General features: G+C 43.7%; 1 protein-coding gene across 1 annotated transcript in view; it reads left to right on the plus strand.

Moving 5' to 3' along the window:
* Positions 1–22,034, plus strand: part of ryr2a (ryanodine receptor 2a (cardiac)) — a gene marked incomplete at both ends in the record, with an annotated part of 432,832 nt that overhangs the window by 337,314 nt on the left and 73,484 nt on the right. Inside the window, 9 exon segments of the mRNA XM_084331016.1 lie at positions 4,583–4,663; positions 8,186–8,274; positions 12,697–12,825; positions 13,522–13,626; positions 14,685–14,766; positions 15,537–15,695; positions 15,843–15,997; positions 16,117–16,332; positions 21,260–21,532. Coding sequence (XP_084187142.1) covers positions 4,583–4,663; positions 8,186–8,274; positions 12,697–12,825; positions 13,522–13,626; positions 14,685–14,766; positions 15,537–15,695; positions 15,843–15,997; positions 16,117–16,332; positions 21,260–21,532 — 1,289 coding nt within the window.

Below are 22,034 nucleotides of genomic sequence, written 5' to 3' on the forward strand. Positions count from 1 at the left end.
CTCTCTCTCTCTCTCTCTCTCTCTCTCTCTCTCTCTCTCTCTCTCTCTCTCTCTCTCTCTCTCTCTCTCTCTCTCTCTCTCTCCCACTGTTTACTTAGTAGTAAAACACATTAGTGGCTTATTCTGGCTGATGTGTTTAGGCGGAGGAGTTGGCTATTGGTGTGTGTTGTGTGGTTGGTGTCCTAGTTGTTGGTGTGTGTTGTTGTCCTACTTGTTAGTGTGTGTTGTTGTCCTACTTGTTAGTGTGTTGTTGGTGTGTGTTGTTGGTGTGTTGTCCTAGTTGTTAGTGTGTGTGTTGTGTGTGGTTGTCCTGCTTGTTGGTGTGTGTGTTGTCCTACTTGTTAGTGTGTTGTTGGTGTGTGTTGTTGGTGGGTTGTTGTCCTAGTTGTTAGTGTGTGTTGTTAGTGTGTTGTGTGTGTTGTGTGGTTGTTGTTCTAGTTGTTAGTGTGTGTTGTTAGTGTGTTGTGTGTGTTGTGTGGTTGTTGTTCTAGTTGTTAGTGTGTGTTGTTAGTGTGTTGTGTGTGTTGTGTGGTTGTGGTTCTAGTTGTTAGTGTGTGTTGTGTGGTTGTGGTTCTAGTTGTTAGTGTGTGTTGTGTGTGTTGTGTGTGTTGTGTGGTTGTGGTTCTAGTTGTTAGTGTGTGTTGTGTGTGTTGTGTGGTTATTGTTCTAGTTGTTAGTGTGTGTTGTGTGTGTTGTGTGGTATGGTTCTAGTTGTTAGTGTGTGTTGTGTGTTGTGTGTGTTCTGTGGTTGTGGTTCTAGTTGTTAGTGTGTGTTGTGTGTGTGTTGTGTGGTTGTAGTCCTAGTTGTTAGTGTGTGTTGTGTGTGTTGTGTGGTTGTTGTGTGTGTTGTTGTCCAAGTTGTTAGTGTGTGTGTTGTGTGTGTTGTGTGTGTTGTGTGGTTGTGGTCATTGCGTGTCCTTGGTGTGTTCAGTGCCAGTATTCGTCATGTGATGAACTCACCCTCTTGTCAATGACGTGTGGTTTTATTTCCAGTGGTCTGATATTGTATTTTCCATTCACGCTTTTGTTGTTTTTCATTCATCAGTGAGTAGTCAACAATAATAGTGTGTTTGTTGTGATAGACCAGAGACACTTATTACTATTGTTTGTTACCACATTAATAACAGCCAGATGGTCATATATATATATATTTCCTCAATATATAATTTAATATATAATATATTTCTTCAATATAAAAAGACAACATTCAAAATGAGATATGTTCAAATAAGCCTTTCCTACTCTATGCTGTTCAGATAATTGTTCAAGATTGTTCATATTTCTTTCTGGTTTTATAATATAATGATATATTATAAATCATAATATACCATTATATGTATATATATCAATAAGCCTGAAAGTGCTTTCAAATGACTGCTATTACCGACATATATCACTGCCAAACACTTACAGGTAGAATCTGCAGTGCCCTCAAACAGCGACCCCTAGATGCTAAAGTGCTCCTCTTCTTGGTGCTGCAATAAAATTATTTTGTTCTGGCAACATATTTTGGCTAAATATGCCTTGTTTTATAAATGTGTATTGATAACATAGTGCTGTAATAATATTTTCTAATAAATATGCACGATCAAGTTCAACAACGTGTGCTTTTTTTTGAGATTCCTTAATTCCACGTTGAAATGACGCAATACATTAACACTTTGGATGCCAGCCACGACATAACACGTGTTATCAGCCCGCCCCCTGAATGCCCACCACGACAATTAGCGTGACATTTATTTGATTAGCGATCTGAATTCATATTTCATCAACCGAGTCTACCGTTGGGAAACCAGCCCCATCAGGAGCTCAGATGTGAAAAAGCGCCCCCTATCGTCTCCCAGATGGTAATGCACCCTTTTGGAATGGACTCAATGAAAATGGATGAGACATTTTTTTTCCGGAATCCACATTTTACTTCTCACGCATGTAACCGGAGATGATCCCAGTCATTGTGGACCATCAGAACAGCGTGTAATATGTGTTTACAGTATGTAGCGTTGGATCAATAAAAGGATAGATTTTTGGAATGGCGATCAGGAATTGAATAATCTTTTTGGATAACATCTTGATCTCAGGTAAGGGATCTATTTTACTAGTCTTAGGATAATCAGACCTGTTTTCACGGAGATATAAGCTTTTCCCCTATGTGTGATATGGCTGTTTGGCTTGTGCGAGCGATCAGGAAATATATCAGATCAGATATCAGATCGCCTATATAGCGTGCATACGTACACATATACTATCGATAATCTAGCGTTTATTTGAAAACGATTCATAAATAGGCCGAAAAATTTGAACATTTTTTGTGTATTCTAGAATATTCCGTTTATTATGGAATATTATTTTTTCCTTGAAAATGAGGGCTTTTCAAGATGCTATAAAACGGAAATGAACTGATAAAAAACAATCCGCTTCGACAATGTTGACTGGAAAATGAGTCATTGATAAGCGACGGGCAGATTAGACACAGCCATAATTTAAAACATAGATTAGGCGATATTACGCTAACATTGAAGTGGATGGTGGGCATTCAAGCACTAAATCGTGCGCCCCCTGCTGGCACTGAAAGTGTTAATACGTGTGGGGTCGCCAAAAAATATTCCTAAATAAAATGGGGTCATGGTATAAAAAAAAGTTTGAGAACCCCTGTTGTAGACAACAGCAACAGGTTTCTCTCCCGCAGTCCAGTTCAGCGTCATGTTGGTTGTATTCCTGTAGTGAGTTATTGTACTGTATTGTATTGTAAAATGTAGTGTCCATTCCTCCACCGGTTTCTCTATGTCTATGATATCACACGTTCTTTAACCGCGACGGTTAAAAAGCAGCATTTTAAACGACATCGCAGCCGGACCTCCAGAGTTCTGTTCTGAAACGTCTCACTAAACCCATCTGGACCCCTCAGACTATAAATCAACACAGTTCTGATAGGGATGTTCAATATTGGCTTTTATTTACCGATATCCGATGTACCGATATTGTCCAACTTTTAATTTCCGATACCGATATCAACCGATACCGATATATGCAGGGTTTCCCCCCCAAAAAAACTGAATAATTTCAGGTAATTAACATTACATATCGCTTGTCGTGGAATTAACACAACATTATGCATACTTTTGACAATAAATTAATAAGAATTGGTCTTACTTGCTTGCCTGGGTAAATAAAGGTTAAATAAATGTAAAAAATAAATATTTTTTTGAAAACCGTTACCGATAATTTCCGATATTACATTTGAATGCCAATATCGGTAGGCCGATAATATTGGACATCCCTAGTTCTGAGAGTTCCTTCAGAATAGTTTTGACCCAAAACATGACAAGAACTTTCAGAAAACCCAAAACAGCGGCTGGGTGGCGCAGCAGACTAAGTGCTCGTCACCAACACAAGAGACACTGGTATCGAATCCGGCTGTCAGCGTTGCCTCCGGCTTGGCCGGCCGTCATACTGGCTCGATTGGCAGAGTCAGCGGGAGGGAAGCCGGTGGGTGGGTCCGGGTCGTTGTAAACAGCGACTCCTACAGTTCGGTCGGGGCGCCTGCACAGAGAGGGAAGGATCTGGAGGGAGGTAGTGTGACCTTCCACACGTTACACTCTCCCAGTGAGAGTCCGCGCTGCCAGGTGAAAAGAAGTGGTGGGCTGGGTACACATATGTCGGAGGAAGCATGTGATAGTCTCCGCCCTCCCAGACCGATGGTAGGGGGTAGAGTGCGCGACCAGGAAGGGGATTGGGAATTGGCATAACGACTAACATTGGGAGGGGAGAAAAGCGGAAAAAGAAGGGGGATTTTTTTTTTTTTTTTTTTATTAAAATAAAACCCAAAAACAGATATTATTATTATTTAACATATTAAAAGGACAGTAGAGCTTAGCTTACATATCATAGAAGACAGTTGTACCGGAAGTCCTGGAAAGTCTGGGGAGAAAGTCTGTGATGTTAAAATGCTGCAGGTTGAAAAACATCCACACCTCAACCATGACTCATTGGGAGCTGCCGTATGTGTGTGTGTGTGTGTGTGTGTGTGTGTGTGTGTGTGTGTGTGTGTGTGTGTGTGTTTGTGTGACGTGGTATATGAGGACATTACACCCAACACAGACATAACTGAACAGTGGTGACAACTTCATAACACCTGTGTCTCTTTTTAATACATCTTACCCCTCTCTCTCTCTCTCTCTCTCTCTCTCTCTCTCTCTCTCTCTCTCTCTCTCTCTCTCTCTCTCTCTCTCTCTCTCTCTCTCTCTCTCTCTCTCTCTCTCTCTCTCTCTCTCTCTCTCTCTCTCTCTCTCTCTCTCTCTCTCTCTCTCTCTCTCTCTCTCTTTTATTTGTCTTTCTCTGTCATTCTCTCTGGGCTCTCCTGTTTGTCTCTCTCTCTTTCTCTCCCTTGTCTGTCTATATGTTGTCGTCTCTCTCTATGTGTCTCTCTGGACTATGTGTCTTTCTGTGTGTGTGTCTGTGTTCGTCTGTGTGTGTGTGTTGTGTTGTGTATTTCTTTGTTCATGCCTGTGGGGTGTGTGTTGGTGTGTGTTGTTGCATGTGCTCTCGTTGTGCATGTGTGTGTGTATGTGTGTTCTCTGGTCAGGTGAGAAGGTCATGAAGGATGATGAGTTCACCTGCGATCTGTTCCGGTTCCTTCAGCTGCTCTGTGAAGGGCACAACTCAGGTAGGCCGTCACCATCATCTCCTGCAGTTGGTTTGGGGTAATAGTTGTCCTGGGGTAGTTGCTGGTCTGGGGTACTAGTTGACCTGGGGTAATGGTTGTCCTGGGGTAATAGTTGTCCTGAGGTAGTAGTTGTCATGGGGTAAGAATTGTTCTGAGGTAGTCATTGTCCTGGGTTAATAGTTGTCCTGGGTTAATAGTTGGTCTGGGGTAATAGTTGGTCTGGGGTAATAGTTGTCCTGGGGTAATAGTTGGTCTGGGGTAATAGTTGGTCTGGGGTAATAGTTGTCCTGGGGTAATAGTTGTCCTGGGGTAATAGTTGTCCTGGGGTAATAGTTGGCCTGGGGGTAATAGTTGGCCTGGGGTAATAGTTGTCCTGGGTTAATAGTTGTCCTGGGGTAATAGTTGGTCTGGGGGTAATAGTTGGTCTGGGGTAATAGTTGTCATGTGGTAATAGTTGTCCTGGGGTAATAGTTGGTCTGAGGTAATAGTTGGTCTGGGGTAATAGTTGTCCTGAGGTAATAGTTGGACTGGGGTAATAGTTGTCCTGGGGTAATAGTTGTCCTGAGGTAATAGTTGGTCTGGGGTAATAGTTGTCCTGGGGGTAATAGTTGTCCTGGGGTAATAGTTGTCCTGGGGTAATAGTTGTCATGGGGTAATAGTTGTCCTGGGGTAATAGTTGGTCTGAGGTAATAGTTGGTCTTGGGTAATAGTTGTCCTGGGGTAATAGTTGGTCTGGGGTAATAGTTGTCCTGGGGGTAATAGTTGTCCTGGGGTAATAGTTGTCCTGGGGTAATAGTTGTCATGGGGTAATAGTTGTCCTGGGGTAATAGTTGGTCTGAGGTAATAGTTGGTCTGGGGTAATAGTTGGGTAATAGTTGGTCTGGGGGTAATAGTTGGTCTGGGGTAATAGTTGGTCTGAGGTAATAGTTGGTCTGGGGTAATAGTTGGTCTGAGGTAATAGTTGGTCTGGGGTAATAGTTGTCCTGGGGTAATAGTTGGTCTGGGGTAATAGTTGGTCTGAGGTAATAGTTGGTCTGGGGTAATAGTTGGTCTGGGGTAATAGTTGTCCTGGGGTAATAGTTGTCCTGGGGTAATAGTTGGTCTGAGGTAATAGTTGGTCTGGGGTAATAGTTGGTCTCAGGTAATAGTTGGTCTGGGGTAATAGTTGGTCTGGGGTAATAGTTGGTCTGGGGTAATAGTTGGTCTGGGGGTAATAGTTGTCCTGGGGTAATAGTTGGTCTGGGGTAATAGTTGTCCTGGGGTAATAGTTGTCATGGGGTAATAGTTGTCCTGGGGTAATAGTTGGTCTGAGGTAATAGTTGGTCTGAGGTAATAGTTGGTCTGGGGTAATAGTTGGTCTGAGGTAATAGTTGGTCTGGGGTAATAGTTGTCCTGGGGTAATAGTTGGTCTGGGGGTAATAGTTGTCCTGGGGTAATAGTTGGTCTGGGGGTAATAGTTGGTCTGGGGTAATAGTTGGCCAAGAGTAGTAGTTGCCCTGGGTTAGATGGTCTGGGGGTAATAGTTGTCCTGGGGTAATAGTTGGTCTGGGGTAATAGTTGTCCTGGGGTAATAGTTGTCATGGAGTAATAGTTGTCCTGGGGTAATAGTTGGTCTGAGGTAATAGTTGGTCTGAGGTAATAGTTGGTCTGGGGTAATAGTTGGTCTGGGGTAATAGTTGGTCTGAGGTAATAGTTGGTCTGGGGTAATAGTTGTCCTGGGGTAATAGTTGGTCTGGGGTAATAGTTGGTCTGGGGTAATAGTTGGTCTGAGGTAATAGTTGGTCTGGGGTAATAGTTGGTCTGGGGTAATAGTTGGTCTGAGGTAATAGTTGGTCTGGGGTAATAGTTGTCCTGGGGTAATAGTTGGTCTGGGGTAATAGTTGGTCTGAGGTAATAGTTGGTCTGGGGTAATAGTTGGTCTGGGGTAATAGTTGTCCTGGGGTAATAGTTGTCCTGGGGTAATAGTTGGTCTGAGGTAATAGTTGTCCTGGGGTAATAGTTGGTCTGGGGTAATAGTTGGTCTCAGGTAATAGTTGTCCTGGGGTAATAGTTGGTCTGGGGTAATAGTTGGTCTGAGGTAATAGTTGGTCTGGGGTAATAGTTGTCCTGGGGTAATAGTTGGTCTGGGGTAATAGTTGGTCTGAGGTAATAGTTGGTCTGGGGTAATAGTTGGTCTGGGGTAATAGTTGTCCTGGGGTAATAGTTGTCCTGGGGTAATAGTTGGTCTGAGGTAATAGTTGTCCTGGGGTAATAGTTGGTCTGAGGTAATAGTTGGTCTCAGGTAATAGTTGTCCTGGGGTAATAGTTGGTCTGGGGTAATAGTTGGTCTCAGGTAATAGTTGGTCTGGGGTAATAGTTGGTCTGGGGTAATAGTTGGTCTGGGGTAATAGTTGGTCTGGGGTAATAGTTGGCCAAGAGTAGTAGTTGCCCTGGGTTAGATGGTCTGGGGTAAAAGGTGGTCTGGGGTAATAGTTGGTCTGGGGTAATAGTTGTCCTGGGGTAATAGTTGTCCTGGGGTAATAGTTGGTCTGAGGTAATAGTTGGTCTGGGGTAATAGTTGGTCTGAGGTTGGTCTGGGGTAATAGTTGGTCTGAGGTAATAGTTGGTCTGAGATAATAGTTGTCCTGGGGTAATAGTTGGTCTGGGGTAATAGTTGGTCTGGGGTAATAGTTGGTCTGGGGTAATAGTTGTCCTGGGGTAATAGTTGGTCTGAGGTAATAGTTGGTCTGGGGTAATAGTTGTCCTGGGGTAATAGTTGGTCTGAGGTAATAGTTGGTCTGGGGTAATAGTTGGTCTGGGGTAATAGTTGTCATGGGGTAATAGTTGGTCTGAGGTAATAGTTGTCCTGGTGTAATAGTTGGTCTGAGGTAATAGTTGGTCTGGGGTAATAGTTGTCCTGGGGTAATAGTTGTCCTGGGGTAATAGTTGGTCAAGTCAAGTCAAGTCAAGAGTTTTAATTGTCACGGCATACAAGTATACAATGAAATGCGGGGGTCTGAAATTGGTCTGGGGTAATAGTTGGTCTGAGGTAATAGTTGTCCTGGGGTAATAGTTGGTTTGAGGTAATAGTTGGTCTGGGGTAATAGTTAGTCTGGGGTAATAGTTGGTCTGAGGTAATAGTTAGTCTGGGGTAATAGTTGGTCTGAGGTAATAGTTGGCCAAGAGTAGTAGTTGCCCTGGGTTAGATGGTCTGGGGTAATAGTTGGTTGCGGTAGTTGTTGGTCTGGGGTAATAGTTGGTCTGAGGTAATAGTTGACATGAGGTAATAGTTGTCCTGGGCCCTATTTGTGCTGAGGTAGTACAGCAGTAGTATGTATGTGGGCAGGGAGGGTTAAAGACATACAGCCTCTTACCAAGGTGCTCCTCCATAGAACCAACATATTCTACAGTTCAGTGCAGTCCAGAGCAGCGCCACAGGAGCAGTTGTTGGTTCAGTGTCATGCTCAGAGGCATAATAGGGACTAATTGTGTGATCTAACATACAAAGCTAAATATGCTAATTATTTAATGGAATGATTTCAGACTTCCAGAACTATTTGAGGACACAGACGGGCAACAACACTACCGTCAACATCATCATCTCCACTGTGGACTACCTTCTCAGAGTACAGGTCAGTTCACTTCCTAACCCTAAATCTAACCCTACCTCTACTCCTAACCCTAAATCTAACCCTAACCGTACCCCTACTCCTAACCGTACCCCTACTCCTAACCTTAACTCTACCCCTCTCTACTGGCTAGGATTTACTTATCTTTTATCACGTTTAGCATGTGATGGACATGTGGTCATGTTGGTTTATCCAAAGCACCTTACAATATCTTCAGTGTGTATACATTTTAGCACTAGTATTGATTGGATAGTATTGGAACATGATATATATATATAAGATGGATATAATAGTTGTTATTCCATTTGTAGTTTCAAGTTTCTTTCAAGTTTCTTTAATATTTGTCATACAGAAGTACAGAATACTTTTATACAAAATGCTTCTTACTGTTACGCTCCAGAGACTGTGCAAGACAAGATAAGTATGAAATAAAATAACATATTAAAATTAGAAGTAAAAAAATGAGGTCACAGTGTTCAGTTTAGACATATGTACAATGTTCGATGCAGAATAGACGTAGTTACCATACAATATACAATACTGTGCAGTGTACTAATATACTTAAGCATATACTTAAGCATTATTATTATTAAGCACTTTTATACAACTGCCAGATTCATCCAACCTTATTTCTATACAATAAACACACATTAATCGAAGATTTATTGAAAAAACCATCCGCCAGAAAAAGTAGTTCCCACAACTACAAAAAAGACACGTTGCCTCCATGTGGAAGCAGCTTGAAGTGCATCCAACCAAACTAACACATCCAACTGTGTATTATTGGAATGATTGAGAGAAGTTGCCTCATGTGGAAGCAGCTTGAAGTGCATCCAACCAACTAACACATCCAACTGTGTATTATTGGAATGATTGATTGAAAATTTTATTACCAGATGCAGAATGGGTACAATACAGTACGGCTCAATACACACAATTGTTAAGGGAATGCAGACCTACTTTCCATAGAACTTCATTCTTAGATGCTTCTATATAAAGTAGGTAAAACAAATTAAAACGTTTTCTTTGCCCTATAGGAAAAAAACGTTTTCTTCGCCCTATTTTTTTATTTATTTCTTTTAGCCTAAACTTAACCAGTTGGAAACCAGGGGTACAGTAATAAAATTAGCAATCAACCAATCAATCAATTCAATAGACCATGCTCACTTAAAACAGCGCTGCTTCTCTCTCAGTCTGACTCCCCTGCTGTTGCAGACAGGAGTGTGTGTGTGTGTGTGTGTGTGTGTGTGCGTGTGTGTGTGTGTGTGTGTGTGTGTCACAGTGTGTGTGTGTGTGTGCGTGCGTGTGTGTGTGTATGTGTGTGTGTGTGTGTGTGTGTGTGTATGTGTGTGTGTGTGTTTGTGGGTACGCCAGCGTCGGACAGTGTGAGAGAGAACGCTGCAGTCAGTAGAAAGTAGGAAGGAAGAAATTTAAATCAATCAATTAATCTATCAATCAAACCGCGATTTTTCTTTTGTTCTAGATTGACTCAAGACCCATCAATTACATCATCCAACATTGTTTAAAGGACTAACACGTTCCCCTTGACAGAATCGCTTCATATTTAGTCGTTATGGTGCTTTCAACATAACCATTTGTTGTCCGCGATCTTGTTTTCTCCCGGAGTGAGCCGGGGAGGGTTATGTGATTCGGTTGTGGGCGGGTCCTGAGCCCAGGACCGTGGATTGTTGCCAATAAAGACGTGTGAATGGCCAATCAGAATCGAGAAATTTGCATACCGTTGTATAAAATACTATATAGTGCAAGGCAGAAATGGGACGAGGTGCAATTTAGGTACAATTCACAGTAGGTGTACGAGTTGTAGTGCAAATCCTTTATCAATAAATATAAAGTGTAAAGTGTGTTTGTGTGATCTAAAGTGTGGAGAGTGGGTGCTGCAGTGTGTTGTTTGTTTGAGTGAGTGTGTGCGTGTGGGTGTGTGTGCTGTGTGCATTTGATGGTTGTTGCATAGTGTTTATTGTTCGTTTAGCAGCCTGATGGCCTGGGGATAGAAGTCTTTCTGTGCTCGCCTTAAGACTCCGGTATCGCTTGCCTGACCGCAGCAGTTCAAAGAGGCAGTTGTTCGGGTGGCTCGAGTCCTTAATAATTCTCTTAGCCTTCCCCTTGCACCGCTTGTTGTAAATGTTCTGGAGGGTGGGAAGCCCCCCTCCAATTGTGCGTTCGGCTGAACGTGTCACTCTTTGTAGTCTGCTACGGTCTTGTGCAGTGCTATTCCCAAACCAGGAGGTGATGTTGCCGGTCAGGATGCTCTCTATTGTACATGAGTAGAAGTTCCTAAGGATCTTCTGACTGACTTGGAACTTCCTTAGGCGCCTGAGGAAGTAGAGGCGTTGTCGTGCCTTCTTCACAACACTGTCAATGTGTGTGGTCCATGTCAAGTCCTCGGATATGTGGGCTCCGAGGTACTTGAAACTGTTCACTCTCTCAACCGGTGCCCCGTCGATGCTGAGGGGGCTGTAGTCCTTGACCCCCGACCTCCTGAAGTCCACAATCATCTCTTTTGTTTTGCTGACGTTCAGGGAGAGGCAGTTCTCCTGACACCACTGTGACAGGTTCTCTACCTCTTCCAGGTAGGCCCTTTCGTCGTTGGCAGAGATCAGGCCCACCACTACTGTGTCATCAGAAGATTTGATGATGGTGTTGTTGTTCCGCTGTGCTACGCAGTCATGTGTGTACAGGGAGTAGAGGAGGGGGCTCAGAACACAGCCCTGGGGGGCCCCTATGTTGAGCGTGATGGATGAGGAGGTGCAGTTGCCGGCTCTTACCACCTGGGGTCTGCCCGTCAGGAAGTCCAAGACCCACTGGCAGAGGTCATAGTTCAAGCCCAGGTCCCTGAGCTTGGCTATGAGTTTGGAGGGGACTATGGTATTGAATGCTGAGCTGTAGTCGATGAACAGCATTCTCACATAGTTCCCCTGCCTCTTGTCCAGGTGTGATGCTGCTGTGTGCAGCACATGGGCTATGGCGTCCTCCGTGGACCTGTTGGGGCGATATGCAAATTGCAGAGGGTCCAGGTTGATGGGGAGGGAGGAACAGATGTAGCCCTTCACTAGCTTCTCAAAGCACTTCATGGCTATGGAGGTGAGGGCTACAGGGCGGTAGTCGTTGAGGCAAGCGGGCGTAGATTTTTTGGGTACAGGGATGATGGTGGACTTCTTCAGACAGGTGGGGATGACAGCCTGTTCCAAGGACAGGTTGAAGATGTTAGTGAATACCGGGGCCAGTTGGTCGGCACAGACTTTTAGGACGCGGCCGGGGATGCCGTCCGGTCCTGCTGCCTTCCTGATATTCACTTTTTTAAAGATCCGTCTCACCTCATGCTCTGTTACCCTGAACACTGAGTCTCCATCAGCAGACCCCCCCCCCCCCATTGCCGTGGTTTGTAGGCTGGTGTTGTTATTCACAGCCTCAAACCTCGCATAGAAGGAATTGAGATCATTTGCTAAGGAGATGTCACTGTTCAGTTTGAGGGGGGTGCCTTTGTAGTCTGTCATTGTTCTGAGGCCCTGCCACATGCCTCTAGAGTCAGCCTGTTCAAACTGAAGTTCAACTTTATCCCTGTAACGCCGTTTTGCCTCTATTACTGCTCTCCTGACGTTGTATCTTGCCATCTTGTGTTCTTCCATGTTGCCTGTCACCAGCCCGGTGTTGTATGCTGATGTGCGCACTTTCAGAGCCTCACGGACGGATTTGTCTACCCAGGGCTTTTGATTTGGGTAGATTTTAATTTTGGTGGAGGGGATTGTTTCTTCTACCAGAGTACAGACATAGTCAATTACCGTTTCGGTGTATTCGTTAATATTGGCTGTGTTATCACGGAATACACTCCAGTCTGTGCATTCAAGTGCAGCTTGGAGTGACTCCTCTGACGTCACGGCCCAACGCTTAACCTCTCGCGAGACCACCGGCGTTCGCTTGAGACTTTGTTTGTACTTTGGCAAAAGAAAGATGGCGGCGTGATCGCTTTTACCGAATGGACTAAGAGCCTGTGACTTGTACCCATTCTTAAATTGCGAGTATACACCGTATACCGTAGCATGATATGGTTTCACACGTCTTATTTCGCTTCTTGAAAAGGAGCTATTAGGTCTATTATCCACTCTTCTCCCCCACTGTTACAGTGCTAGTCTACAGTTAGTTTCTATTCTCCCCCATGACAAGAATGACATCTCTCTCTCTTCCCCCTCTTCTCATCTCTATTATCATCCTCTTTTGTTCTCTATCTTCCCCCCACCTCACCCCACTCCCTTTTGTCCTCCCTCACCCCCCTCTGTTCCCCTCCCACCCTACCCTCCTTCACATCCTTCCCTTCCTACTCTCTACTCCCCCTATTATCTCTCCTCTTTGTCTCCCCTCTTCATCACTCCATCACTCTCGCAACCCCCCCCCCCCCCCCCCCCCCAGGAGTCCATCAGCGATTTCTACTGGTACTATTCCGGGAAGGATGTTATAGACGAACAGGGCCAAAGGAACTTCTCTAAGGCCATCAATGTGGCCAAGCAGGTCTTCAACACCCTGACGGAGTATATACAGGTACCACCCTGATGAATATACAGGTAACACTAGGGTTGGGTACCTATAGGAAACCAATAGGAACCGGTTCCAATATGAACCGGTTCCTAACTTCCAGTTCCGGAACCGCTAAGAAGATGTTTGCATTTGATTTCTTAAATTAAAAATATTTTTTTAAATTAATTTGTTAATTAATACCCTAGTTACAGTACAGCAACCAAATTAAACTGTATGAAGTCAACTGACAATGGGTCTCATTCACCAAGGACTTACGGCAAAAAGGGCTTTCTCTTAGGGCCATTTGAGACCTTTTCGGGACGATTTTGGGATTCACCAACCGTCCCAATAAAACATATATAATTAATATTATATTATAATATATTGTCTATATTCATGTCTTGCCCGAAAAGGTCTCAAATGGCCCTAAGAGAAAGCCCTTTTTGTCGTAAGTCCATTGGAGAATGAGACCCAATGTGAATAGTATGAAACAAATAAAGGATTTTTCATTTTTCATTTCTTCTCCTGCGAAATAAGCTGTGACCTGTTTTGACCTACACCTCAACGAATCGGAATCGAGAATCGTTTAGAACAGGAATCGAAATGGAGAATCGGAATCGGAATTCGGAATCGTTCAAATCCAAACAATGCCCAACCCTAGGTAACACCCTGACTGAATATATACAGGTAACAAGGTAACACCCTGCCTCTTTCCTCCAGGGTCCTTGTACAGGGAACCAGCAGAGTCTAGCTCACAGCCGTCTCTGGGACGCAGTGGTTGGCTTCCTGCATGTCTTCGCTCACATGCAGATGAAGCTGTCGCAGGTAAGAATCTTAAAGGCAGGACTTTAATAGACACTGTTACAGTACCTTCAGACACACAATGCAAAGACAAATGTGACCAGCGACTGTGACCACATGTCTCCATCGTCATTGTCCAGCTTTCTAATAATTGTAAAAGTGGTAAGAAAAAGAGTGTGAGCTTTCAAATGAGGTGTCATCAAGAAGATGTGCTAATTTGAATATTGTAAAACCTCCTAATTTCTTAGTGCAGCAAGCAGAGATAACGGCTTTCAAAGATGACTACATGTCATGAATTTAACCACTTATGGATCGGGCAAAAATGGGTCTGGTTTAAAAAAAATATATACGATTGCATACCCAAAGTAATTAGTGATTTATTATACGTTATACTTATAGCACATGCATGAGTCTGGTCTCTTTTGAAAGGTAACATTCTGAAGTTTCTTACACAATAAAAGAAAAAACACTTTGAGTGCTAATAGAGTAACAGAGGTTTGAACACACTGAAGTAAAGGTTTTGTGTACTTTTTAATGGTTGCCAGATGCCTGTTTTTACATACCAGCTGAGAGGTAGGAGCTGGAAAACATAACGGTTCCATAGCCTAATGTATTATGTAGTACAGGCCCAACGTTTATAAAAATCCCACGGAAAATGAATGTTTTACAAAGGTTTTTGTAATGTGTGTACCGGTAATGCAATGGGCAGAATCTACTGTGGCGTGGAGACGCCAAAAACATTCTGCCCAGAGCGTCTTATATAAGCGTCTTATATATTGTTACCAGGCATGCTATCAGCTTTGGTAAATTATAAGCCAATGATATGGCTTCTTCAGAAAATAGTAACAGAGAAACAAGACTAAACAAGGACACGGTTATAGGTTTAAAACAGCAGCCTTAAAAGATGATCAAGAATTTCTGCCGAGCTTTTGAGGCTCCGTTTAGACAGTTCTACAGGTGCTGTAGAAGTCCATAGGAATTGTATCACATTCCTTGTGTGAGCAAAATAGAATGGCTTGTGTGAGCAATAATAGAAAGTCTCACACTAACTAACTCTAAACTCTGTATTTGCTTCTCCCCAGGACTCCAGTCAGATTGAGTTGTTGAAGGAACTGATGGACCTTCAGAAGGACATGGTGGTCATGCTTCTGTCTATGCTAGAAGGTATACTAATAATAATAATATCTTACATTTATATAGCCCCTTTCAGGAGACCCAAGGCGCTTAACATGAGGGGGCAGCTAAGGGAGGGGAACAGGGAACAACGTAACAACAGAATAATAATCAAAAGGAAAGAAAGAAAGAAAACGGAAAAAAAAGGGGAAATCAGGCAGAGTCATTTACAAATTTGGTGAAGAGGTGGGTTTTGAGTCTGGATTTGAAGGAGTGCAGGGATGTAACACTACGGATGTTTGGGGGGAGTTCCAGATTTTTTTTCTTTTTTTTTGTACATTTATTTAACCTTTATTTACCCAGGCAAGCAAGTAAGAACAAATTCTTATTTTATTTATTGTGAAAAGTATGCATTATGTGTTTTTTTTGGGGGGGGGGGGGGGGGGGACCGGAATATATTGGTATCGGTTGATATCGGTATCGGAAATTAAGAGTTGGACAATATCGGTATATCGGATATCGGTAAAAAAAGCCAATATCGAACATCCCTAGCTAGAAGGTATGGAACTGGGGCGGTTACTGGGTTAGGGTTAGTGACACGGTGGTCTAGTGCAGTGCCGATTAAAAAAATGTGGGCGTTAGCTAAATAACTGATGAAATGATGTAAATGTCAGCTTCATAGAGTGTCAGTTTATCGCGTTAGTTTCAACCCAGATGTCGGTTGGAGCGAATTCTGCAACCGGAACAGGCACCACACAAAGTCTTTAGTCTTACATACTCCGGAAGAAACAGTCTCAGAATCATCTCCTGTTGGTCTCCAGGCAACGTGGTGAACGGGACCATTGGGAAGCAGATGGTGGACATGTTGGTGGAATCCTCCAACAACGTGGAGATGATCCTCAAGTTCTTCGACATGTTCCTCAAACTCAAAGACCTCACCTCCTCTGACACCTTCAAGGAATATGACCCAGACGGAAAGGGTAAGGCACTGAAGACATTCCTTTATAGTTCACTCTAGATAGTTATTTAATCATTTCATTGTTGTTCTGATATATAGAAAGTTATAGATCAAGATAAATATAGAGAGATAGATTGATTCATTATTATTATGGTTGGTTGATGGACAGGTGTGATCTCTAAGAGGGACTTCCATAAAGCCATGGAGAGTCATAAACACTACACACAGTCTGAGACGGAGTTCCTGCTCTCCTGCACTGAAACCGATGAGAACGAACTACTGGATTACGAGGAGTTTGTGGAGAGGTTCCACGAGCCGGCCAAGGTACAGGAGCTGATGATGATCTATGATGTGATGAGGATCTGTGTGATGATGATCTATGTGATGATGATGTTAAGACCTCTTACAATGTAGATGATCCCTTCACTTCCGCTTCACTTAAGGACATTGGCTTCAACGTGGCGGTCTTGCTCACCAACCTGTCGGAGCACATGCCCCATGACGGCAGGCTACAAACCTTCCTGGAGCTGGCGGAGAGCGTGCTCAACTACTTCCAGCCTTACCTGGGACGCATCGAGATCATGGGCAGCGCCAAGCGCATCGAGAGGGTCTACTTCGAGATCAGCGAGTCCAGTAGGACGCAGTGGGAGAAACCACAGGTAACGGAGAAAACAAAATCAAATACGACCTTGTCAGGTGGTCAAAACTTAAAAACTCAGTACAAGCACGGATATCAATAATTAAGATGGACGTCCTACCTAGAATCAACTTCTTCAGCTCAATGCTACCGTTACCCCCTCCAAAGGGTTACTGGAAAGAATTACACTCCTCCACATACAAATTTATTTGGAATAACAAACCACCACGTATAAAAAGATCCACCGCACAGAGAAACAAAGCAGACGGTGGTATGGCATTTCCAGATTTCCACCACTATTTTAAGGCATACACTTTAAGACCACTGACAACATGGTTTGATCCCCAAGCATCAGTATCCTGGAGAAATTTAGAAGAAAATATAGTAGCTCCACATAGGCTGAAGGACATAGTGTACACCAAATTATCAATTAAGCAATGCGAACGGAAATTTGGCCCCATAATCACTCATGCAATCCGGATATGGTGTGAAACACAAAAAAAATACTCTATCCCACATAAATGGCATAATCATACTCCCTTATTCAATAACAATGCACTCTTGATTGGAAAACAACCTATAAGATTCCCTAGATGGGAAAAGCAAGGCATACACACATTAGGAGACGTTTTCAACAAACAGGGTTTTTGTAGTTTTGATGAGATATGCAAAAAATTTTATCTCACCAAGTCCTCATATTATTTTTACGCACAGTTATTGGCATGTTTGAAGGCTCATGGTGTTCCACTAAGGATACCAATTGTACACCACAGATACCACAAATTCTTCTATGAAAGAGAGACATCGAGAGGTTTTGTTTCAGATTTTTATCATCAATTACTAACGGCCTCGTATGAAACCCTACATCTAGACTCAGTCTGGAGGAGGGATATACCAGACCTGGAGATAGACTTTGACTGGCAAGAAGCCTGGGCAAATGTACGCCTTGCATCAAGGAACCCGGACCATCAACAAATCAATCTTAACTATATTCACAGGACATACTTAACTCCTATAAGACTGAACAAAATGGGTCTTAAACAAGACTCCAAATGCTCCTTATGTACAAATGGGGACGAAGGGACTGCCCACCAGTTAAGATATTTTGGAAAGAAGTGACCCAGCAATTGTCAAATCTCTTAACTCTGGATATACCTGTACACCCCTCTGTATTACTGCTGAATGATGTCTTTGAGCATGCAGTACCTCCACAGCTAAAGAGATTGGTTTTATCCGGTATCACAGTGGCTAAAAAGCTGATAGCATCACGATGGTTTCAACCGGAAAAAATTTGCCGTAAGGTCTGGATTCTTACATATCTCGATGTGATTTATCAAGAAATATCAACAGCTAGAATTTTGGGTCTCAATGAATCCAAAATGGCAATGTGGTTAGAAGTGGTGGAGAGAATAAAAGCCAGCATATAATGGTAGTGTCTGGTTAGGAACAAATTATAATGGTTGGATTATCCAATGGGGGGTCCGGGAGAGGGGGGTACGAGCTGGAGCATATGTGTATTTGTATATCCTATTGTGTGTTGTCATGTTTGTTTATGTGTTTGTTTAAAAAATAATAAAAAAATTAAATACAGGTAACGGAGAGAGAGACAGAGGGGTGGGTGGAAGGATGGAGGGAGTGAAGTGATAATGTTACCCAACAATTTGGTGTAGTGAGCGAAGTGGAGGGGTCCAAGGACATGCCCTGGGTGCAGGTCCGATAGGGTGCCACTCCAAGATACTTGATAGGAGCGAGGTAGGATGACAGCTATACCAGTGCAGAACCTTCAACTCCCATTCATGCAAGGGATGCGAGGAGGATCTGATGGTTGACTGAAGGCTGCTGACAGGTCCAGGAGAATCAGGACGGAGGAGAGGCCTTTTGCTCTCCGGAGTGACCAGTCTTGACACCTGACTCATTTGGGTCCACAAGGTTGTTAATAATCAGTGAACTGGTTGGATACGGTGCATTTAGAGAGAAAGGGGAGAAGGAGGGTTATCTATGATGGTGGGGTTCAGGCAGTTGAGGGAGGAGTTGATGGTTGCAGTCAGGAATGGAAGGAAGTCTGGCATGATGGTTTGAGGGTGGAGAGGGACAGGGAGCGTAGGTTGCGTCTGAATGAGACAGTGTGCGTTGGAGTGGGTGGTTTGTGGTTTAGCATAGCATGGTCAGGCAGATTGAACTAGTACCAGGGAGGGGAGGAGCTTAACCCCTCATGCTGAGGGCGCATTTTGCATAACACGCCTGAAGAAGGTTGCATACCCAAAGTAATTTGCGATTTATTACTTGAACCCCTTATAGCACATGTATGAGTCTGGTCTCTTTTGAGAGGAAACATTCTGAACTTTCTTCCACAACAGGAGAAGAATCATTCTGAGTGCAAATAGAGTTAGAGGTTTTGTTTACTTGTTGCCAGATGCCTGTTTTTGAGTTCCAGCTGAGAGGTAGGAGCTGGAAAACATAACGGTTCCATAGCCTGAAGTCTTATCTACAGTACAGGTCCAAAGTGTATAACAATCCCATGGAAAATTTGTGTTTTACAGATGTTTTTGTAATCCTTGTATCGGTAATAATTCGTCCAAAATGGCTGACTGCTCATTCATTTGGACGGGCGAGTGAGGAATTCTTAAAACAAACATCTTCTTCATCTTCTTCTGTCCCTTTACCGTAGGGATCAGCCCTTGCGTAAGTTACCATTAGCTCCAGAATTTCATTAGTTATAAAATCGGTTCAAAAATGTTCACCGTCAGAGGTGACTGTTCCTTTCAAGACCAGCCGAAACCGGACGTGGTCACTTGTCCGAAACCGACACTCGTTGGTTGTTCGGCCTTGTAACCCAAGATTGGAAGCACGTTATAGGTTGAGTAGGGTGTCAATCGAACGGCTGCCATTTTAGCTTTCCAACGATGTGTAGGTTGATCGGCAAAAATACAGCGGTAGGCCGACAGACGGGGGCAAAGTGTCGTGACAGGCGCACACAGGCGCGACGGCCCATATATACACAGGCCACCGAACGTTAACAAGTAAACCCCTTTCACTGCCTCACTACCAAACGGTTAACTGTTTCACTGCGACAATACACAGAAGGTTAACCCTTTCACTGCCACATGACAGCAGGTTAACCCTTTCACTGCCACACTACAGAAGGTTAACCCTTTACTATAACACTACCGACGGTAACTGTTGGTAGTGTGATAGTAAAAGGTTAACCTTCTGTAGTGTGGCAGTGAAAGGGTTAAAAGCATGTCCAGCTCTTCGGGAAAGTGTTCAATGAGACCTGGAGGGTGATAGAGAACAACAATGGTGGGATTTGAATGGACTAGAGAGACAGATACAGCATGATATTCAAGAGAGGAGAGGGAAAGTTCAGGTATTAATATTATGCTTGTAGTCCAGGTGGGAGAGGTCAGATTCAGATTCAGATTACTTTATTCACCATATTGTATATACAAATGGAATGTGATTCGACATTACAGTGCATGATTTTTTTCACAAATAAGAATAACATAATAATAAATAGTGCAAAACAGGACAGAACAGTGAGACAACGATAAGACAATAAAGTGCAGTGATTGGGGACATGTATACAGTGCAGCACAAAGTTCATGTCCAAAACTCCAGCCCTAGCAGCTCGCCATAGAGGGGAAGTCAGGTATTAAGATAAGATAAGATAAGATGATCCTTTATTAAGCCCCTTGGGGGAATTCGTGTGTCAAAACAGCATGGGGGGGGGGGAAGGGATACATGGGGGGGGGGGATACAGAGCTTCACATTCCTATACAGTCCAGTATCTATACACTAATTCATATACGTATTCATAGTATAACGGAACGTAGGCCAAGTGCGTCCACATTTTTATAGGATTCTATCACATTTTCATAACAATAGCACATTGCGTCGTTTTCATTGAGGTTTCTTACAAATTAACGATGCTTTATCTTGTCCTTTATATGCCGATTATCATTAGAATCTTAAATTGTACCATATGTCCCCCTTTAGACAACATATGTAATGCTACCAGCGCACTTTTGTTAAGATAATTAGTTGGCCATTTGCGGTCGCTATACCGAGGTTGCAGTAATAGTTTAACGCTGTTCAGATCACGTCGGAGAATATAGACCCATCCCAGTGACCTGCGACCTGTGCTAACGCTCTTGGGAAATGCAGTGTTGTAGTTCTCAACATTTTCAGCCTTTAATTTTAAACCAATGCTGCCATCTACTGACAACAAAAAAGTGTTGTCTAATCGTCACCTTGAGAGCTACTTCCGTATACAGCGCCGCCCCAAACCCATTCTAGAGATTCCCACTTTTTGCTGGGAGTGGGGCGTGGCCGTATTTGGTCCCAGACAATAAGAGTGGCTGCAATTGGTCACCGTGACGTTACTTCTAGTCTAGAAGGGAGAGGTCAGGTATTAAGATGTAGGTGGATTTAGGTAGTAAGAGAAATGGTCAGAAGATGAAGCGGTGAAAAGGAGAAAGGAGTAGAGGTGGAAAAATAAGTTATTGAATAATGTGAGGATGTCAACATCTGTAGGCTGATCTGTGATCTGTGGCCACTCACAGGACAACTATTATAACAGCCCTGGCCTGGCCCTGAGACTTAACCCTTTCACTGCTGCACTACCAAACGGTTAACCCTTTCACTGCGACAATACAGAAGGTTAACCCTTTCACTGCCACACTACAGAAGATTAACCATTTACTATCACACTACAGACGGTAGTGTCTGTAGTGTGATAGTAAAGGGTTAACCTTCTGTAGTGTGGTAGTGAAAGGGTTAACATGTAACACCCACTGGGATTACTAACGTGTTGCCAGAAACACTAGCTCCTAGAAAAGTGATGAAATGAATACAAAAGGAAAACTCCCCGCAATTCAAATTGTCCCTCGTAACACAATTCACATTTCATATGAATTCCATGAAACCAAACTCCTCCCTCCTCCTCCCAGGTGAAAGAATCCAAGCGTCAGTTCATCTTCGACGTGGTCAACGAGGGAGGAGAGAAGGAGAAGATGGAGCTGTTCGTGAACTTCTGCGAGGACACCATCTTCGAGATGCAGCTGGCCGCCCAGATGTCTGACGCCGGGGAGCGCTCTGCGGTGAAGGAGGAGAGCGAGCGAGAGAAGCCCGAGGAGGAGAGCCCGGAGATGGGCTTCTTCTCCGTGACCACGGTCAGGACGGCCCTGATCGCTCTCAGATACAACGTCATGGTGGTGATGAAGGTAGGGCTGAAGGAGGGGCGGGGGAGAGAGGGGGGGGGGGGGGGGGTGGGGGGCGAGGGGGAGAGAGAGGGAGGGAGGGGGAGAGAGAGAGAGGGAGGGATGGAGGGGGGAGAGGGATGGATGGATGGAAGGAGGGGGGGGAGAGAGAAAGAGAGAGAGGGAGAGAGAGAGGTGGATGGATGAAGCGGTGGATAGAATGAATGAACTAGATAGGTGCACTCAGGTCACTCTCCAGGTGGCAGCTATCACACTATTACACACCATTACAATATCACACTATTACACTATTACATATACTATTATATTATTACACTATTACACACGATTACACTATTACATACTATAGTGTAATATGTTAGCACACACTTTGGTCAATCCTCCTTCCAATTTGCTGCTCCCAGCAGTTGGAACGAGACGCAAAATACTTTGAAAATGGACAAATTGATCCCCCTCACTACTTCTAAGGACTCTATCGCAGAGTGGTTTACACACACCTGCAAGT

The sequence above is a fragment of the Notolepis coatsorum genome (assembly GCF_963971535.1).
Source record: "Notolepis coatsorum genome assembly, chromosome: 15".
NCBI classification, from domain to species: Eukaryota; Metazoa; Chordata; class Actinopteri; order Aulopiformes; family Paralepididae; genus Notolepis; species Notolepis coatsorum.